This window comes from Mesitornis unicolor, unplaced genomic scaffold (assembly GCF_000695765.1).
Source record: "Mesitornis unicolor isolate BGI_N332 unplaced genomic scaffold, ASM69576v1 scaffold8335, whole genome shotgun sequence".
NCBI lineage: Eukaryota > Metazoa > Chordata > Aves > Mesitornithiformes > Mesitornithidae > Mesitornis > Mesitornis unicolor.
The window spans coordinates 74,273-95,375 of record NW_010184804.1 but is presented as its reverse complement, the minus strand read 5'-3'; the positions used below and the strand labels follow the sequence as shown (position 1 = coordinate 95,375).

The window sequence follows — 21,103 nt, the reverse complement described above, 5'->3', positions numbered from 1 at the left end:
ACCTCTGCCTTTTGGATGTGTTCATCTTGGGACTGATACAGGTTAAACTATGAACCTATCATGCTTGAGGAAATGTCAGGGTTATACAGCGTGGCTATGGAGCAGCTCATGAGCTTATTTTCTGGGGGGAGAAGTACCTGAGTGGATGGGTTGGGCATTTTCCTGAGCACTGCCACCAAGGGAATGAGGGCATGGAGCTGACAGAGGGGCTGCTCAGTTCCAGAGACTGCATCTAGGGGAAGGTCTTCTCCAGATCTACTTTCTTAATGCTTTCACCCTTGAATGTCTGCATAATGCTGCATGTTAGAAAATAAAACCTCCTCCAGAAGAAGTACAAAATGAAATAGTCCACTGATCAACTCCATTCTTCCAAGGGTGACATTTGTGCTAGAAGTTGTCACTTCAGAAAATGGTGAGACTTGAGAGGTTCTTTGATGTATGCCATATTCTTTCTTATGTTTATTATTCTTTCTTTTATCTAAAAGTTGCTTTTAATGATAGAATTCCCTGTAATCTGCTCTCCTTTGCCACTTTAGAAGGTCATATGATGTTTGTGCTTTGAATAGATACTATAGCAGAACTAAAAATAATAAAACCTTGAACTGTTCTGAGACTTCTGCAACCCTTGGGCAACCTGGGGTCTGCTACGTTGGGTCATTGGTGAATTTTACCAGTGTGCCACAGTGCGTTAGACGAACCAGCAGGCCCTGTGCCGGTGAACCACTCGATTCCTTAAAACACATGGTGACGCCTCTCGTCTTCCCCTGTTTTTCAGACCTTTAGCCAAATTCTACTGTTAACAGTACTGAATGCAATGCAATGGAGGGCCAGTTTCTAGGAATTTTTTGATGTCTCTAACACTTGTTACTCAGTTAAAAAGTGGTTAATTTTGTTGCTATACCACTAAATCTGACCATATTGATCACTGGTTCAGATCATGTATTGCTAACAAGAAAACAAGCCAAACTCACCTAACTAGGCTTGATTTTCAAATCTCAGTTTCTGAGCATTTAAATCCAAGTGACCTTGAGTTTTGGTGCAATTAAAATGGAGCGCACCATTGCTGCTGAAATTCAGTTCTTAGTGCCAAGATATTCAGTGATGTATTAAAGATTATCCTAATATATGCAGGATTAATAACTGCTCAGTTCCATGTATCACCTCTGACTTACAAAATTACCCGATTATTACAGGAAAGTGCTCTGCGATTTGCCTATCAGCTGTTTTCTTACCTTTGTCTCTTTGGCCTCTGTCCAGTGCCAAATATAATTCTTTTAGCCAGGTCTGCAGAAAACTTCAACACTCAAATGAGCCAAATCTTTCTAAAAATCTGAATTAATTGCTAAGGTGCCTAGAAGGTATTGTGGGTTTTTTGGAAAGAAAATACCTTGATTATGACTGCTGAATATGTCTGAAAACCCAGCGTGGCCTTTCTCCACAAAATATAAAGAGCTGTCTGTGGCCTGTAACTGGTTAGAAGTTGGAGGAGTTTATTTTATTTATTGTCAAAGCTGACATTTTTTTAGCACCTCCAATATTTGTTATGGTTGTTCATTTAGGAAACAGTCCTTGTTATTCCGCTGCTAAGACTGTCTAAGCTCTTTACTTGAATATCTGTCAATATATCCCCTAGCTACAGCCTGAGAAAATGAGAATCCTCTGTGCTGAAAGAGAATTGCAGATAGATAGCATTCAGGATTCACTGGCCCCTGCCCTTTTTGTTAACAAGTTTTAACAGATTCTGTATTATTTGCTAAGCCATCCTGTAATGTCTTCCAGCTGGGGAAGATTCTTTTTAAAAATACTTAAACCTATCCTAAAATATATTGTTTGGACACACTTAATCTGTAGAGTTTTTGTTTCGATTCTTGCCATTTTTCCTTGAGTTCTTTGTAATCTCTGCTCCCTGTGGAGTTCTTCGAGCTGTTCAAGGGCTTCTCTTAAACTGCCTGAGCATGCTAAGGAGATGAGTAGGAGAGGAAAAAGATCAGATGAAGCCTCCTTGGGAGTTTTATTCCCCTGTTACAGATTTCAAGCTGAAAGACGGTGAGATGTTTTGTGCCGATTCTCTGTGAGCCTCCCAGAGCTGGTTACTGCCTTTCCCAGTCTCTAGCAGCCACCACAAGCTTTTCACCCACCACAAGCATTTCACGTACACCATAGGGTGCTCTAGAGATGGTGGTGGTTCTGAATCTCTGCCCTGGGTGTCCTTGTGTTGGGGTTGGTGTCAGCTGGGTGCCAGGTGCTGGTGGCAGAGCTCAGCAGTTGTCTTATACTGACTTCAAGGAGGTTTGATTTTCTGCACAGAGAAGTGATAAATGTTAAAAATGTGATAAATTCTGTGCTTTACTTTCTCCTCTCAGCTTTGTAGTGGTTCAGGTCTTTGTGGGAACATGTGAATTGTTCCTATGTGGCACAGAGCCTTGCTTCTTTTCTGGTAGAAACAGCTTATACAGCCAGCAGAGATTATCCTCTGGGTAGAATTCGACTTTCTCCTCTAATTTTGCATTGAACAGGTTCTCTTCTTTCATGCTGCGTGGATGCATATGGGAAAGCTGACTGCGAAGTGTGTGGCTGCAGATTTATTACAGAGCAACTCCTGTAGCAGCACAAGCATCTGGTCCCTGCAGACTGCCTGCTCCAAGTGGTGTGCTCCACAACCATCAGTTAGTAAAGCATTGCAGTCAGCAACCTGACTATCCCGCCTTACTTATAAACTACAGCTTTTGCTGAGAAAGGTCTTGAAATCTCTAAGGAAATGTCCTCTTTAGAAATTTGTCTTGGTTTCTCATACACTGCTGAAAGAATAGAGAGGCCAGGACACGTGTCCCTGCAGAACTTTGGTTCTGCTGACATGAAGTGTTGGAGGTGTTTCCCTAACAGTGAAACAGTAAATGAGCATTACTCATGATGAGTTTCTATATCCTCGCCCTCAAACTGAATCTCTCTTTTGCACCCATATGAGTGCATTTGTACACCATATGGACTCATGCACAGCCATGTTGCTACTAGTTTGTATCTTTTTAGTTTCATGCTCCCTTAAAAATTCTGAGATCTCAGTAAGAGCATTTCACAGTAAGAATGTCGAAGTCTTGTGTTATCAATAAAGGATCGTTTTCAGAAGAGTATTTATCTGAATTTGAAGTGCTCATTTTCTCATTTTCTGCTCTTAGGATCTTTGGACTATTTATCTTTAGCTTCCGAATGCTTCTGTGTGATGCTATATCACACTATGTGTCTTCTTTGGAAGCAGGGAAGTTACTACATACTGTAATCTGTCACCAACAACCCCTTTTTAGAGCACATCTAATAGAGAAGCTGGGGGCATCCGTGAGTCTCCTTCTTAATTAATGACGCTGGTATTTGTAAACACAAAAAGAAGTGCTGCAAAGTCAGGTTGGAGATCATGATCGCTGTGCTTGGAGCATACAGTAAACACATAGCTGAATATTAAGATTCTCTAGCTTTCCTCCTTTTTTCCCCTATGTATTATCTACATTTATCAGTCAAAGCTCCATTGCCAAACTTTTAATATGAAGTATTTCTTTTAGTTGTCATCTGTTTCATTCTCTGTTCTCAGTACATGCAGCGGAGCAGACAAGAAAATAAATAATATTTGTTCCTGGCTAATTCTTGGATCATTAGTCATTTACTGCTGTACTAGTTGATAAGTGGTATCTCCATATAGTAATATGTCATTAGGAGAATCACTTTATCATTACATCAGAAAATTCCTGAGTTATGCTTTCTAAGACTGGCTTTTTCTGTGCAATGGATTTTTTTCCATCTCTTCATGTTACAGTGTGCGATGATAGATATGTTTGTTGTGTCTATAGAAAGACTAATGCTTTGAGTGCTCACTTTTAATACTCTGTATTTAACTCTGTATTTGCAGGGAAACAATATGCTGCTTTGCATCCAAGTGGCTTTTATTCTTGAGGGACACAATTAATTTACACTCCAAAAAACAAAGGATCCCGAAACATCTCCTAATCTTACACTAACAAGCTCTGCAGTAATTTAACCAGTTTTTTCACCAGTTTGAAAGCTTAAAAGTTAAAACTTGGAAATCAGTCATGTATGAATACACACATTTTTCTTGAGAGCAGTGTTTGAGAATTCATCGCTCATGGCCTTGTTAAGTCAAAAGCACTTACATTACTGAAAGTATTAAAGGGATGCAAAAAAACTTCTAGCCATGATTTAGGCCCAAGAGGAGATAAAAATGTTTAAAATCATCAATCATTATACAAAAGAAAGCAGAATTTTTCATTAAATTACTATTAAGAAGAAGAAAGATGGCATGTTTCTATTTTATTATAGTAAAGACAAGCTTTCTGTTTGATTCAGAAGTAGGGCTCAGGTGAAACAATCACTCTCCTCCCAGAATTAATTTTTGTTTTTTACTGGTAAAGCTGAAGTGTGCCCATATTTCTAATAGTAAATGGAATGACTCAGGTAAGTATAGGTTTGTAAAGCTGACATTTGCCCCTAATAAAATGATGGAAATGTGATACAGGATATGGTCAACAGGGACTCAGACAAGACATTGTTGCTAAAGCAAATGATGGTTTATGGAGAATAGGTCTTGTCAAATGTGTTTATTAATAACTTTTATTATAAAACAGATTTATGCATGGTATTTTAATGTGTTCTGTACAATATGTTGTTACAGAAAAATAGCTTTAAGCCAAATTATCTTACTCTGTGTTAAATCAAACAAAAACTAATTATCTGGTAGATCTGGGAAGGTGGTTGTGAGTGAGAAAACCTCATGCTATGGGGGAGTTTCCAGATACTGTGCCTCATAGTGTTAGTCACAAGAAGCATTGTCTCTCTTGTTTATTCGAGATGAGATTGAGCAATGACCTGGTCGTATTTTGTAAACACCTACATGTGGAGGAGCTTTCCAATGATTGCAGGTCTTCATCTGACCAACATGATGAGGTCCACTGGCTGTTGGCTGAAAATAGAAAAAAAATCAGTTCAGAAACAGCACATGTTTTAAAAGAGAGAGTAGCTGTCCATTGAAACAACTATCCCGTATCATTTGAAAACATTAAATCAAGGCCTTCAAGGCTGTAATTTTACCAGGTATTCTGGAATTGATTTGAAAATTATGAGTGCAAGAGGTTAGTGCAGATGGTTGCAGTAGTCCCTTCTAGCCTCAGACTGCCGCTGTACAGAGGACAGGAGAATAACTTCTACGGCACCTTTTTGCATTCATTATACCTTTGACCACCAAGGAACTTTGGCCTATTGAAATAATAAAGGGACTAAATGTTATTGTGAAACTAGAAATTGTTTACTATTTTGCCGTTCTGTCCTTTAGGACCTTTAGTAATACTTTACAGTAATGTGTTTCATACCACTTCTGCATTAAACAGAAATGAAAGTTATGACTTTACTTCAATATTAACATGACCATTTGCCTCAAAGCTTAGTCAGGGTTACCAGAGGCTCCCTCTGTTTGCTAATATTGAATGGTAGTCAACACATTGACCCAATGTCCCTGTCTCTCTCACTGTCTGCAGAGCAAGCAGCCAGATTAGCTCCATACAATGAGAAATTAATCAGTACTATTGATCTTCAGTCTTCTTTATCTGAGACTTCCAGAGTGCTCTTAATCTCAGGCTCTTTTCTATTATTTATCCTTGGAAAACTTTAAAAGTTTTTAAATGTTTCTCAGTGCAATAAGCTACCATGCATTTTAGGGTTATAATGATGTTAGTCTGTTTAGGAGGATGTGCAAATATTAAACATGCAGTTTACAAATGTAACAAAACCCACAGGTTTTCACTTTCTTTCTTCGGATATATTTGTGTTACTATTTCAATAGAGAAGGCTATTTAAGGTAAGAAATTTATTGAAGGTCTTATTTAATTGATCCACTATGAAGACATCTTCATGCTCACAGGACAGTTTCTCACTCACCTTTACTTTACTTTTCATAAAGTTTCATAATAGTTTCTTTTTGCTCTAATCTGAAGTTCTTTGGATTTTCTAGCCTGTAAGCCCTCCAGGGCAGGTAACGTATTAAATGTCTGTATGGCACTGAAACTAAACCCTAGGTGTGTGTGGATGCGCGTCGGTAAGTGATCATCTGCATCAAGACTTTTGAAGACTTGGTTTTCTGGATGCGAGCAAAATGTGACATTTTCTATTGTGAATGGTCTGTCTTTGCATGTCTTCAAGTTCCTTCAGCTCTGAGCGTCTGTTCTGTGCTCCTGCAGGGATTGAGCGTAGCCGCAGGCGGGTAGGCTGGGCACCGAGTCTGGAGGGGTATCCACAAACAGGACATAGTAGTGCCACCCGCAATTCTGGAAAACTAATGTGGAAACTATTAGGAATGAGAACAGTCTAGCAGAGCAGTCCCTTCTTCCACATCACCCTTTCAGCTGCAGTGAAAGCAGTAGTTGGGTAGAAAAAGACTACCACAATTCAAGAGAAAACTCCCACCAGTAGCATTATGAAATAACTGCATGGGTCACTTTTAAGATCCTCCCAGGCAGATCTCAAGAGCCATCCATCTCGTTATTTCATAAAGCGCGCTGGTCTGGTGTCATATTCCCAGCTGATTATTTTCCGTCTTTCTTTTATTCAGGTTCTCTCAATTTGCCCAAAGGACATGAGAGCAGATATTTGCGTGCACCTGAACCGGAAAGTTTTTAACGAGCACCCTGCCTTCCGGCTGGCTAGCGACGGCTGCCTGCGAGCCCTGGCCGTGGAGTTTCAGACAATCCATTGCGCCCCGGGGGACCTCATCTATCACGCTGGGGAAAGCGTGGACGCTCTTTGCTTTGTGGTCTCGGGATCCCTAGAAGTAATCCAGGACGACGAGGTGGTGGCTATTTTAGGTACTGTGATCTCTATTGAAATGATAGTGGTTTGGATATATTTGCTTTCTGCTTAGCTTGAATATTAACTATGTTTGCCTAACACAGACTGAGACTACAGGAGGCTGGTGGTTGTCATGAGATGGAGATACCATATCTCCAGAGGTACTACTCTGAAAGCAAACCCTTGATCTTTTACGCCATTGAGATTGCTCTTTCTGCCCAGTATGGCTCACTGGTCACAGTTACAGTGTCTCTGAACAGAAGAGAATGGCACCTATGTGCTTGACATCTTTTAAATAGCCTGGTAGAAGAAATGCACACTGTTTTATATTAGTCTCTCAGGAAGATTTTTACATTAACCTTCACACTGGGATTTTAATTTGTTTGTATGGTAGCCCAGAATAATGCCTGTAAACAGTCTGTACAAGGAAGCAAAATTGTCACTTGTAGTGAACTGGCATTACAGAAAATAGTCTGATCTGACTACGCAAAGAGATAGGGATGCACCATCTATCCAGCCACAGTTGTGAGAAGTCTGACTAATGGGGGAGCTGCAGATTAATCACCCCATCACCCCGCTGTGGTGTCTGGTTTGCCAGCGGTGGGTGGGAAAAAGCCCAGTGCGGACTCCTTAGTAGCTTGTATGGAATTGGGAAGGGTGTAGCAGATGGTGGGACTGAGTCGCCAGCACTGGTGTTGAGATAGGAATTATCCTCAGAGGCTGGACAATGCAGACGAAGAACTGGTAATTCTGCATGAAAACCATCTAGAATCTGTCTTGCCTGTTTAAAATAGATGCAGTTATTGTAGAACTCATCTCCTGTTGAATATTAGCTATTGGCCTGCTCTTCAACTGGAGCTGTCACTCTCTGAGGATCCCCATCAGCTCCATCCAGTGGGTGGCCTTGTCCTAGGGCATGTCTGACAACCCAGTGAACCACTGTACTGCTTCTTCCCTGTCAAGGAGGCTTCAGGGGGCTCCACGGGTCCCTCTTGTATCTCATATCACTGGGATGTGAGGGTCCTAATTACACTTGGGAGTTGCTCTGGCATGTGGGAAGGGGGTAGACATGGGTAGTCAATGCTGATCATGAATCAAGGCTTCAGCTCCTTCCCAGCTGGCAGCAAGGGGGAGGAGAGGAGAAAGGAGGACAGGCAGGTAGCCAAAGGAGCTGTTCATGTTGCTGTACAAACCTGTGCATGTGTGCCCTGCACTGGGGTGGTTCAGCGGGGTGCAGGTGTGTGGATGGGACTGCATGGGGACATCTCCCTGAGGGCATAACCCAGGTCCTCCCGGATGGAGAGTATGAACTCAGGAAAATGCACATCCGTGCTCTTTAGAAATACCTGCTGCAGCTTTCTGTATTCTAGTATCTACTAAGGTTCTTAAAAAGAGAAATTTAATGTAAGAATGAATCTGTTTCTGTATTCAAATGTGAAGTCATTATGGTGAAAGCTCCTAAATCTGCAATTTCCATACTAAAATATTCCTTGTACTTAAGCACACACTGGACCATTTCATTTTTATTAATAATCTCACTGGCGATATCTTATATTTACTTACAGCTATTTAAAAAGAAAAGCTTTAAGAGTAAGTAGCAGCTTTTAAACAAATAAATGGTTTTCTGGGTATTACAGTGAAACCAAACAATAAATATGTAATTTACTGAACTAGAAGCCATCACTAAATGGATTACATGCAAAACTTTTTTTTCCATTTACCAATGAATATTGTGTGCTTGGAATGACAGTAAGAACTTTTTATTTATACCTCAGAGTTATAGTAAAGCCAGTATCGATGTTATTCTCCATTTGGCTGGAGAGACTTTTAACGATATCTAGTTAAAGTGGATTATCTTCAATTACCAAAAGTGCCTTCGATTCTGCCATGGCTGCTGAGAAGGCCAAGCAGTGACTCAGGGCTATGTTCACTGTGTACTACAGGGACTGGCAGAATGTGTAAATTTAACTTAAAACAAGATAAACTGCTTCTCCTAGTCATAGAGCACACTGAAGAGTTTTTTCATGCTCCGACAGATTATTTAACAGAATAGTGAACTGAGTAATTATGAGATGTTGTGTCCTAAAAATTCACTTGTAGAAGAAAACCTCTCTCAGATGTAGTTGCAAAGGCATTTGTAGCGGCAGCTGTGGCACCTGAAATAGCAACTGCAGATCAGATGGTGAAGAACATAAATTCTATAGATCTGTTCTGCCTTGAGAAGTTCAAGCACAAGGAAAGTGAAATCCACCTAAAGGGGAGGCCAGGTTTAAAAGTCTCTGCCTAACATGAAAGCCTCTGTAGCCTGCTTTGAATACTCCAAGCATCTGTTGTCACACTGGATTACCTAGGGATGGTCAGCTTAGGGACTGTACAACCGGTGTGTCCATCTTCTCCATCCCCCAGCAGTAACCTAGAGTGAAAATGGGATAACTATCCTTTGGAAACTTGTCCTCATTAATTTCATCCTAATTCCCAGGAACATGGCAGGACATGCTGTCTACCAGCCTCTGCTCCTTGCAGAGCAATCCATTTCCTAAGTTTGCTTTGGAACTGGTACTCTGCTGTTACTGTTTTAACAGTGGAGTGTTATTTAATATGGGAATGTTATTTGCCTTGCTTAAAAGAGAGAGAGGTGTGTCCTTTTCTTATTTATTTACCATGCTCACCTGCAGATGGAAGTTTTGGTCTGTTCTTAGAAGTGGAAAATCCTAGAAAAGTGAATCAGGTAGGGGCACCAAAGCAGGTTAAGAGCATGCATCTTCCATCTCTTACATTCCTCCTTCTGTCCAAAGGATAGGGCTTGTCCTCCCTCAGGTCCCAGCATGAATCACTCTGCAATGTTGCATCTTCTTCCCTTCCTGCATCTTTCCTTTCCACATTTCCCTTGCAGCCATGGTGAGCTGGCACATCCAGCCTCCCTGCCTGCCCAACAGTGTCCTCAGGAGGGCTGACATCCCATCCGGGTGCTTTCTGCAGGCTCCACTGACAAGACAACTATCCTTTTGTTCAGCTGCAGTTTTGCTGGCTCAACGGCCCCAGCTTTGGTGTTTCCTGTGCTCGAAAGCAGATGAAACCCAGTGACAGGGCAACTTGCAGCACCACAGCGTTTTGTTCTCCCCTGGTTTGGTTTTGTTCTCATTTGTGCGTAATTAAATTCCCACCTGCTGCAGTAATCAGCAATGCAGAGATCAGTAGAGTAAGAAAATGAATCCAGTTGTAGATCCACAGTTCATAGGACTCATTAATGAAGATACCCAGGTGCCCTATTACGTTCCCCTCATTAGTTATCTCCATTTCTTCAGGACAGTCCCCCACCTTTCGCAGGTACTGACTGCTGCTGTAGCAGAATGCACACCGCAGGCAGGGCTGGTGCGATGGGGTGCTGTTCCGCTGGCGAAAACAAGATCCTGTCACTTGAACGTAACTCATCTGCACTCGCCAAGGTAATGGAGAAGGGCAAACAGACTTATCTCTAATTATCGAAACTTTCCTCACAAGCGAGGTGACCCTGAGAAAGCCCATCAGTAGTTTTCCACTGTCTCAAGCCAGAGTAAACAATTTAACTGCCACTGCTTTGCGTGGGGAGGTGTTATCAGCAGAGATGGCTCAGGAAGGACCGGGCGTTTGAAGTGCCCCAGGCTAGTGAAATGAGGCATCTGCTAGCAGAGGGCACCTAACGATTCACCCTGCTGCAATTAACCTGAATTTGCTCCTGGCGAGGAGTTTCGTGTCAGTGGCAAAGCCAACCAAGTGTCTATGGAAGCTACTTTCCAGCTCCTGGTATTAGCACAGCCGACTGCATAAGTTGTAGAGTAACTTAAACTGGGCAGATTGATTAGCAAGGTTTAAAGAAGTCGTTTTGCCAGTAGAGAAATAATGAGCCACCGTGTTCAAGTGTTGATCGTAGGAATTGATCAAAAATATTGCTAAAACTGCATAGTGATAAAAATATATTGAGCAGTGAAATCCTAGTGAGGGCTGCTGCCGGGTTAATTCAGTTTTGAAAGTCAAGCCAGGATGAATATAGATTTAATAGCTCGTGTTTCAGCCACACTTAGGGTTCTGATTCCATGTGTATCCAGTTAAGATATTATTTGCCTTCATGTGTTGCATGTTAATTCTCAGCATGTTCTGCATATAGTTGTGGTGCAACCTGTTGTGTATTGGATTTATGGTTTTTAGGCAAGCAGGAGTTTCACTTATTAAAGGTCAGCTTTGTGAATTACTTCCAAATGTTTGGTCTGGGAAGGGAATATTATGCAGTAGCAGAGGAGTTAAGGAAAGCAAGAGCGCAACTGGCGTGTCTTCTGGGATTTGCTATGACAGCTGAAAGTAGGGATGAGGCTTTTCTACTCTTAATTGTACATGTGTTTGCACGTTGAAAGATTAAGTCTTCTACCACATCACACAAGGGAAAAGTCTTTGGAAGCTGAGCAATTGGCAGCTCCTGTTGAGGTGATCAGGGGACCTAGGTGCTCTGTAGCTCTCATCTGTGGGTGTTTGTAATTTGGTGTCTGGGATCCATGCATCAACACTTTGAATTTTCTTGGTGTTACACAGCTGGGCATGTGCTTTGTGCAGGACAAGACTGACTGTGTGTGATGCAATGGACAACATGAAAAGCTGTCAGTCCAATTCCATCTCATAGCATTAGTAGCTAATTCTGTGATTTTAATTAGTTTAGTTGCAGCTTGGGTTACTTCTCAAGTGGAATGAAGGTGGCAGAATTTGCCCCTATGTCAAATCGGCTCTTGGTATTTTATACTGAGCTTTTTTTTTGTTTTCATGTGAAGTAAACCAAGGCAGACTAATTGTGAGAGTTTCCTCACATTAGTAACAAGCACCTGGTAGCAATTTACTGAACAGCCTGTGTCCTATTTCATCTACAGGAAAAGTCTGTTTTGCTCCAGTGAGTTAAAGCTTTAAATTAACTAAGAGGAAAATGATTCATAAAGGGTGTCTCTTTTTTTTTCAGCTAGCAGGACTGCAGTAATTAAGGTGATCCAGGTTGATTTTTTAAGTGCTGAATCTCATATTATTTTGCAAAATACTTGAAGGATTACTGGTCTGAGAGCTAGTGTGGCGTGCAGCTCTGTCCCACACGGTTCTTCTTAAGCCTTGGAATAAGTCATATTTGCCGGTCTGGGTTGGCATATGTAGTACCATGTAAGATTTAGCCCAACTGATACTTGTTCAAAAGTATTATTAGCTCCTACTGATAGAGGTGATGGGAACGTTCAATTTTCCTCATTATTTTGTAAATTTAAAATATTTTCATCTCTATCTGCATGATAGTGAAGAAGCATCAATCTTAATTTAGTGCCAGCTGGTGTGTTATAAATGTGATCTGTAGCCTCCAATGTCAGAAAGATTCCTTTCACTGAATTGAAATGTTTCTGAATTAGACCTGCACGCTTCACTGCCAAACGCAGGAACTCAAAAGTCTTAGCATCTCAAGAAATGGAAAATTAATTTTAAATCGTGTGATATATTTCTTTTAAATCAGACTAACCATTTGAGGCAATCTGATTTGCCTTATGAGTTTTGAAGAGAGTGGGAATGGTCATGCTTTCAAGTTTATTTTTTCAGTCAGAAAGGATAGAAACTTGCTTCTCTATAAAATCGAAATAGAGATATTCTGTCTCGAGGAGCTAGGGCTTCTGAAAAAATATGAAGTAGTAGACTTGCACTAAAAGTGGGAGATGGGGACCATAAACCCTTCACTAACAGGTGAATATCTATATTATATAGGCCTTTTGCTCTATAGCAGTCCTGGATCCTGGAAGAAAGGTAAACTTGTGTTTTTAGGTGCAGATGAGGAAGGTTGTGCTGTGTTAAATAACGCAAAGCACCTTTGCCAGCATGGACATGGATCTTTGGCACAGTCTCTTGTTTCTTCATGGCTATTTTTACAATCTTTCAGATGCTAGAAATTCTGGTTTTTTCTCACTGTTCTGCCCTTTCACATGTTCATATACAGTCCTGTAGAGCTGGACTTCTGACTGGTCAGTGCTCAGCTCTGCTCTGATCTTCAAGGGCATTCTGGCCCTTCTAGATGCCCTGGTAAAGGCTGAGGATTTGGCTAAAACATTGACAGAGGCCAGGAGCCCTTGCTCACGGTCCAGGAGTCATCTCTGCACGTCACAGACTGCGCGTACAGGAGGCAGCAATGTCTCAGCTCTTGAATTTGCACCACTGCACCACACCCATCTTCTCCAGATCCCCTCTTCAGACATAAGCAGCTCTATCTAAGTGCAGAAATCCAGCCAGCCCAGTAGCCTGTCTCCAAAAATGGCCAATAGTGGATGTGCTTGAAAAAGTAGGAAGATTAAGTAAGCAGAATATTCTCCCCAGAATATTCTCCAGCCCTCCATTAAACTGTGTTTCAAGGTCTTCCTCATCCAGAGGGAAATATTTTGTGTCTAGTAGCCAAAAATTGATTTTACTGCATTAATCCATCCCATCATTTTGTAAACCTATGCAGCCATCCCCAGTGTCCTCTGGCAAGATGCTGCAGAGCTTACCAACTTGCTGAACCATCACAGAGCTGTGTGCTGCTCTGGGTAACAGGAGCTGATCCCCTCCTTGCTCATTGGATTTCTCCATCTCTACAATTTGAGATACATCTGTTCTGCAGCCAGAGGTTTCACCACAGATGTATAGACACAGTCAGATGTATATGTATGCATATACATACCAGTATATGTAATTATGGGTGCAGGGACCTGATATTTGGTCACTGATCTCCACTTCTGTGCATGCTGCTATCACTTCACAGATACTGGTACCTGAGCTGATTAGATGAACGGTTTCTGTGTGTGATACAGTTTTACTGATTCTGCAACAAAATAGGCCTTTGCTTTTCATTAGCGCCAGAAGATTTGAGCGTATCATGATGGAAAACCTAAGTTATTAATCGTGCCTGGCTTTTGCTAGGGTGACTGATGGGACTTTGGAAATGCTTTAAAATGGGAAGGGTAGCTGGCCTATTAGCTAAAACTGCATAGCACAGAAAAACACCTTATCAACTTAAGAAGTCTTGGTCCCTTTTATGTGTTTTTCCTTAGTGCTGTTTTCCACCAAGAATTTATTCTTTCACTGCCTGCCCAAACTTTCTCCTAAAGACCCCATCACATTCTCATGTCTGCTAGGATATTTCTTAGCTCAGTTTCTGTCCCTGTCTGAAGAAGGATAATTTTTTTCCTTTACATAGATATATATGGGTTCTGAGATGCTGTTTCACAAGAATCTATCCTCTCTGAGTCCGAGGATTATTTCATTCCTTTTGCAAGCTCCTGGGGAATTTCTTAAAGCCCTTAAGACTTTTTCTGCCTGAAAGGTCCAGGCATGAGCTGCTGTCTCACAAATTGGCAAGTCAGTCCATGGTGCAAGGCTGTGGAGAACACTCGCCACCCCTCTTCTGTATCGGAGAGTTACCATAGTGTAAAAGACAGAATTGTGCATAGAAATATCATTATTATCTGTTATATAGTTACATAGCATATGATTGTCTCCAAATATATATATACACAAACATGCATGAATATATATGCATGTTTTATGTACAGGCATATGTACATAATACACCAGCAAATTTTTGTCCCTGTTTAGGATGGTACCAGTGTAGCTGTTTTATCAAAAATTATGCCTGTCACCAACACCCTGCTTGTGTCCTCTTGGTCTCTGTGGTTCTTTCAGTCCCCAAATCCTTACACCTATGTTCCTGCCAGCTTTAATCCAGCACCATCCAAATCCTGACACTCCTCCTCTTTTTCCAGATATGAAGTGCAAAACACATGAAAGCGGTTCCCACTCTAATTTTATGGTGTTTTGTTTCTCAGCAATGCTTCAGGCACTGTGAGAACAGGGTCAGGAGGACTTCCCCAGTCTGCCTGCATTCAGGATTGCTGTTAGGACTGTGCAAGACTCGGGGCAGTGCAGATTTGGGAGGTAGCATGCAGGGGCCTGGAGAAATCTCAAGAGAGGCTTTGAAAAGTCCGCAGGCTGCATCAGCCCCAAGTTCCTCTGTATTTCCCTGGACTTTTGCACGTATCATGCAGCTCCACAACATATACGTGCCTCTGCGTAGCTGATGTTCCACATAGTTAAATTTTCTGATGCAACTCTGAAAGGTTTTAGGTTTTTTTTTTTCATTTAGTTGCGCTGTGTAAAATTAAACTTGAATGAATAATTTCCAGTCTCCATTCAGTGAACTACAGTTAATAGGGATGAAGTATAGTACATTAATATCTGTATTTATTAGAAAAGGCATGTCGTTTTGGAGAATCTGTTTGGTTTTGTTTTCATTCAGTGCATTCCTTAGCACATTTATAAGAGGCAAATGAGACTCAGAAGTGTGTGGGGGAAATGTCAAATTCAAGAACCCTTAAATGCTTCCAAGATTTTATACTTTCTGAAGAGAATAAACCACAAGGAGAGGGAGGCTTATAGCTTCACCATTCAAATCCAGCCACTGTTGGCTCATGGAGGAGTGAACAGGTTCAGTTCATCATGTCCCAGTGCAGTTCCCTGCCTCGCTGAGCTGAAGACAGTGAGATCTCCTCGAGTTTAGCAATGGCGATTTCATTCATCACAATTTGGGTACACATTCTGTAACACAGCATCGTGCAGATTTTTCTGAGTGAACATTCGATGCTTTCAACCTCTTGCCTTAAATAAACTATGGATTACCTTAAGTTTGGAAAAGCAGCAAGTATTTTGCTCACATTTCAGTGGGAAAATAGTAATAGTCCCTATCACTAAATTCTGTCTTTTTAACTGCACTCTGCAGCCACTGAAAGCAGAACTCAATTCTGTCCTGTGTCCACCTCAGAGAGCAAATCCATTAAACAATTTTGTGCATTTCAGAAATGGTCTGTTTTCTATAAATTATGTAACTGTGCTGAGTATGTCTGTAAATCAGGTTCTGAACTGTGGGTATAGACAAGGACAATTAACTGCAAAGGGCAATTTCAAAACAGTACAATAGATGTTACTAGGAAATGCTCTGTGATAAGGAGAGCATTTTAAAGGAACTTGTTTTATAAATTATGCCATCTATATTAGGCATTGTAGTTAATTTTAATTACATAAAAAATGTAGAATTACTTAAAAGCAAATTCAATGAGAATGCAGCTATAACCTTTTTAAGGGATGATTCTGCTGTACAGACTTCTGTTAGGAAATTAAAACAAGGAAAGGAAGATAAGAACTTGCACATTTTATTTTACTCTACATGAGAAACATTGGCTGTGTTTTACTGGATACCATACCTAAGGCAGAAATGGAAATAGAGAAATAGAGCCTCTGACAAATAAAAAAAGTAATAAGGTTGGATAAATTATTACTCTGGTCTATGTTCCCAAAATAGAGTTGAGTGAAATATTCCAAGTTCTTAAAAGAGAAAACATTAGAATGTATTACCTTTTTTATCCCCAAATTATAAAATCACTATCCTTCACCCAGGGGCTGCTTGAGGTACCTGAAATCAATAGCAATACCACCACTGACTGATTTCAGTTTCCTTTTAGTAACTGCTAAAATAAAGAGCTTTACTATCTTTGGGGTCTGGAACAAAAAATGCCCTTTGTCCAGTGGTTTCTGCTTTGGGATACGAGGTGTCAGCCACAAACCACACGCTGTGGCCCTTGCCCAGCAGCCGGGCAGCAAGAGGCAGCTTTTGGAAAGGTGTTTTCTGCTGCTGCCACTGCTTCTCCTCAGAGCACCCATAGGGTCCAAACCTGAAAGCCTCTCTCCAGTCTGCATCCGCACTGGTGTTTCGGTTGGGTCAGGAGTGTGATTCTGAATCTGATGTCCTCATCCTCCTCATTTGTCCTGCTTCAGTGTCTAGCATAGCTGTCTGGGGATGTGGATTCCTCGCAGAGAGCAGGGAACTGAGGGATGCAGAGGAGCACATCTCATGCACTTCTGCTCCTTGGAGCTCTTCTGACCATAGGACTGTATTACAGCTAGTCCTGAGTCCTCAAAATGTGCAGGGTGAAGTTTGGGTTCTCAGCATCAGATGTTTTGCTGCACTGCCTAGCAGTGTAGAAATAGCCTTCAGGTGTAATTTTCACATCTAGTTGAAGCTATGTATAAGTATATGTGTCTAGAGGGTCAAACCCTTCCTTAGTCAGCAGACATTTAGTTTAAATATAGACTTAAGCATATGTCTGTACTTCAGTGGATGTGTTTGGATTTAGAACTAGACTTCTGGATCTGTTTAAGATTTGGAGACAGTTATTTAGAAGTAGAAAGTCTTAGGGAGGTTCTTGGTGGGTTTTCAGAGGGAGTGTTGCCACTCACTGAAGTAAAAACATTTAAACATCCTCTAAAATGTGGTCCTTGGAAGCTGGCTCTTGCACCACACTGCAAAGCCCTGGTGATGCTGAAACCAACATGTCATGGGCTTTCAGTGAGAGGAGGGCTTCTAAGTGCTTTAGGAACAGACCGTCAGAAATATTCAATCACCTGATTGTTAGTTAAGTGCTTGTTATATTTAGGAGCCTCTGAAAAGCCTATTACCTCTATCTTCAGCTACAGGGAGGCCTTTACAATCTGGTTCTTATGCTTTGTGACACTTCCCGGAGCAACCTATAGATACCTTAAAAACCTGGGGCTACTGCTAAGAATACTCTGGTACCTCAGATATTTTTAAAACTTTTGCCCTTATTAGTTTCCACAGGTGGGAACTAATGTTAGAATAACTGGAAGCATAAGACAATTTGAGAAGAAATCATTTGTGTGCTGAAGAACGCTGCATAAGTTTTACCTTTTAACAAATTTGTCCTGCTGTTTTTCAGGTAAAGGTGATGTATTTGGTGATATCTTCTGGAAGGAAACCAGTCTGGCCCACGCATGTGCCAATGTACGGGCTCTGACATACTGCGATTTACATATTATTAAACGAGAAGCCTTGCTGAAAGTGTTGGACTTTTATACTGCTTTTGCAAACTCGTTCTCGAGGAATCTCACTCTCACCTGCAATTTGAGGAAACGGGTAAGGTGACAGCTCTTGTTTTCCCCCTTCTCTCACCAAAAGACTGCAGACTGTTTGCAGTGTTTTACAACCTTCAATTTACTCTTGATGTTTTCAGGTCATTGCAGATTAACTCGCCTTTCCATAAATGTTGTCGCTGTTCGTTAATGATGGCTCAATAAAAGTTTCCTCTAGATTTGCAGCTCTGAGAAGCAGTCCTGGCCGGCTGGCATATGAATTACATTTCTTTTTCTTTTCTTCACAGTTGATGTTTTTTGGCTTTTTTTCCCTCATTGCACAATGTATAAAGTGATATTTTATATTCTGGATTCCTCAGTGGTGAGGTTTCATCTCTCACTTGCTAAGGTACAGGTCCAAGGACAGTCTGGTGGATCTGCGTGGTATAGACCAACTAAGAGAAATTTGTTGATGTTAAATAAATATAATGTACTCAGCAAAAGCAGCATATTCATACCCACTTCTCTCACTGTCATAATTTAGAATTTTAGTATGGCAAGGTTAATAAAGCTTGGTAGCGATTTTACATTCACAGCTCACTTTTTAAACCCTCCTGCTCATTTTATAATCAATCAGCAATCCTCACTATCCATTAGTCCTTTCAAAGAACACTCCATCTAAAAATTAATTAGCTGTAAGGACATATCTTGAAAACAGGTTCAGGGATTCTTTAATTTGCATTGCGGCTGCAAAATTTAATGTTTATGATTTTTTTTTAAGATTGATGAGGGTTATATAAATTTCATTTGCATAGAGGAATCTCATAACAGTGATTTATAGATTATTGAGCATTAACTGTGATCTCTAACTGCTGAAGCATTTTTCTGCAGCTGTACTTAGGACATCTCACCTGATAATGTACCACGGCTACCTCGGTATTTCACAGGACAGTTTCAGCCTCTGCAGTAACAGGAGTTCAACACCACTAGAATTTTACTTTTCTGAGTCTAGTTTCTCTCTAGACACCACAGCATCTCAAATGCTTCTTTAAAAGAAGTTTTAATTTTTAGTGCATTCTTTGTGCTCATTAATATACCAAGTATGGCACAAAATACACATGGCAAAAAGCAGATGCAATAGGATTACAGTCCCCCTCTGTGCTGGAGCCTGAAAGACCTGAGTTGTATTCAGGTTTGGTTCCAGCTTGCCAGCTTACCTTTGACTTGATGCTTGTTAACTGTGCTTCAGACCTGAAGAAGAGCTTTGGGGTTTGAAAGCTGGCTTGAGGTTTCTGGCTTATCGCTCCTCTGTTGATGTCTTCCAAGCCTTGACTTCAGCACCTTGCCATGTCACCTACCTGCGACGTGCAACCAGCTACAGTACTGCCATGACAAGTCTGCTCAGGTGTTGCTGACAGTGATTTAATGGGACAAGATAACGCCACATATGTTGTACCACTATGTATTTTTTCCTTATTAAAACCATGAACTTGTCACTTCAGCTAGCTTCCTTGAACTCCCCTTCCCCTATTAGCCATGACAAGGTTATGTACAGCACAAACACTTGCAGATCTTTTCCTGACAGGGCAGTGTGCTGGAGTTCAGCTCTGTAGTCCAGGGATGCATATGGAGAATAACCTCCTGGCTGGATTTTCACGGATCAACTTCTCTCTCACAAATCTCTTTTTAGGAATATTGGTTATCCTACAGGGCCTGGCCATAGGGAATCACCCAGGTGGAAACACTTGTGGAGCTCAGGTCCCCAGTGCAGATACCTGTTGTATGGTTCAGTGTCAGGTACATGGACTTCGCCATGGGGCCAGTTACTCAAAGCAAGAAGGAACAGCACTTCTAAAGAAATAGTGGATTTTGCGGAAAGAAAGGAAATGTTGGTTGGGTGCACGTGTGGGCATTACACGAGAGCGGATGGAGAGTCAAAGAAAGGTTGTGCCAATGTGGTACGTGCAGGGTGTTCATGTCACTAAAAGCTGGGTGATGATGTCCAAGCCAATCACCAGTCACCTTTATAGCCCATGAGGAATGGTTCCTCCAGAAGGCAGTCATCTACTCTTCAGTGCCCAGTCTGGGTAAAGAAAATCATCCCCTTTCTGTTGACTTTTGAGAGTTCTTGATAACTAACTTTTAAATACCTAGGGTTCATCGGCTGAACTCCACCTGTGATGTCTCCTGCAGTTTTACTCAAGAGCTATTTTGAGAAAAGTCTTACTTCTAGTGTTGCAGTAAGATGTGCTGAGCCAAAGTCTGCTTTGCAGAAATCTGTGTTCCTAGACACAAAATAGATCATGCTACTTTCAACACCAGGGACACAATCCAAGTCCTGTTACATAAAGTTATTCAGGGGATTGTTTCAAACCTCATATTTGCTGAAAGGATACGTGATTCCCTGTTGGGCACAGAAATGTTTGGCGGTGAGTTCATCTCTTAGGAAAAGCAGTACCATCCAGGACAGTTTTCGTCAGGAGAACAGAAAATAGTTCAAGCAATGACGCTGACAGAGCTGTGCTGTACTGCAGCAGTTTGTGTAATCTAAATGGAAGGAAAATCATTGTCTCCTTTAATTTATTTTGGTAGAAATATACTTAGCACTTTTTATACGTAGTCATCACTCGTAAGGTTTGACATTTAATTATAACTCCTTGCAGTTCTGTGCTCAGGAAAATGGCTGTTCTTGCTGTCAGAAATATGTAGACAGAATTATTCTTTCATCAGGTCTGCTCTTCGAAATACTCCTGCACGTACATGGGTGCACACACACATGCATGTTTGTGCTGTGCTGTCCCTCAACAAGCACTCAGATGTAGTCCACAGGCTGCAAAACAATTTGGATGTTCAAAAGGCTAATAAATTAATAATATTGCTGAGCACAAAAGGTTAGTTCCACATGACAGGGAAGAGAAAGTCACACTGAAGTGGGAAAATAATGTTTTCTCACTCCCAGATAACATTTAGAGGCCTGGCATGTTGAATGACCTACTTAAGGCATCTGCTCAACATTCTATTATCAACTCTGGAATTTTGTTTTCTTTTTTCGTGTGCTAGGTAGCTCAGTCATCTCACTGCATTTATGAGCCCATAAAGTGAACATGCCTGCTAGCTTTTCAACCTGCAGCCATCTCTCCTGCCCTGGGTGGTGAGGTGACTTTTAATTGGTAATTGCGAAGTATTGCAGCATATCATGTTTCATGCTCTGAAATCTTTATGGCACATCTAACATCACTAATGCACACTCCAAGGCAGAACCAGGACTTTGAACTTTTTTTTTCCAAACGTGGAAAGTAATTAATCTGGAAAGATATTCTTTAAA

The 21,103-nt window shown here is 41.2% G+C and overlaps 1 protein-coding gene across 1 annotated transcript in view; it reads left to right on the top strand.

The window, feature by feature from the left end:
• Positions 1-21,103, top strand: part of KCNH5 (potassium voltage-gated channel, subfamily H (eag-related), member 5) — a 152,529-nt gene that overhangs the window by 108,420 nt on the left and 23,006 nt on the right. Inside the window, exons 9-10 of the mRNA XM_010184599.1 lie at positions 6,605-6,857; positions 17,646-17,842. Of these exons, the coding sequence (XP_010182901.1) occupies positions 6,605-6,857; positions 17,646-17,842 (450 nt within the window). The remainder of the gene's footprint in view (positions 1-6,604; positions 6,858-17,645; positions 17,843-21,103) is intronic.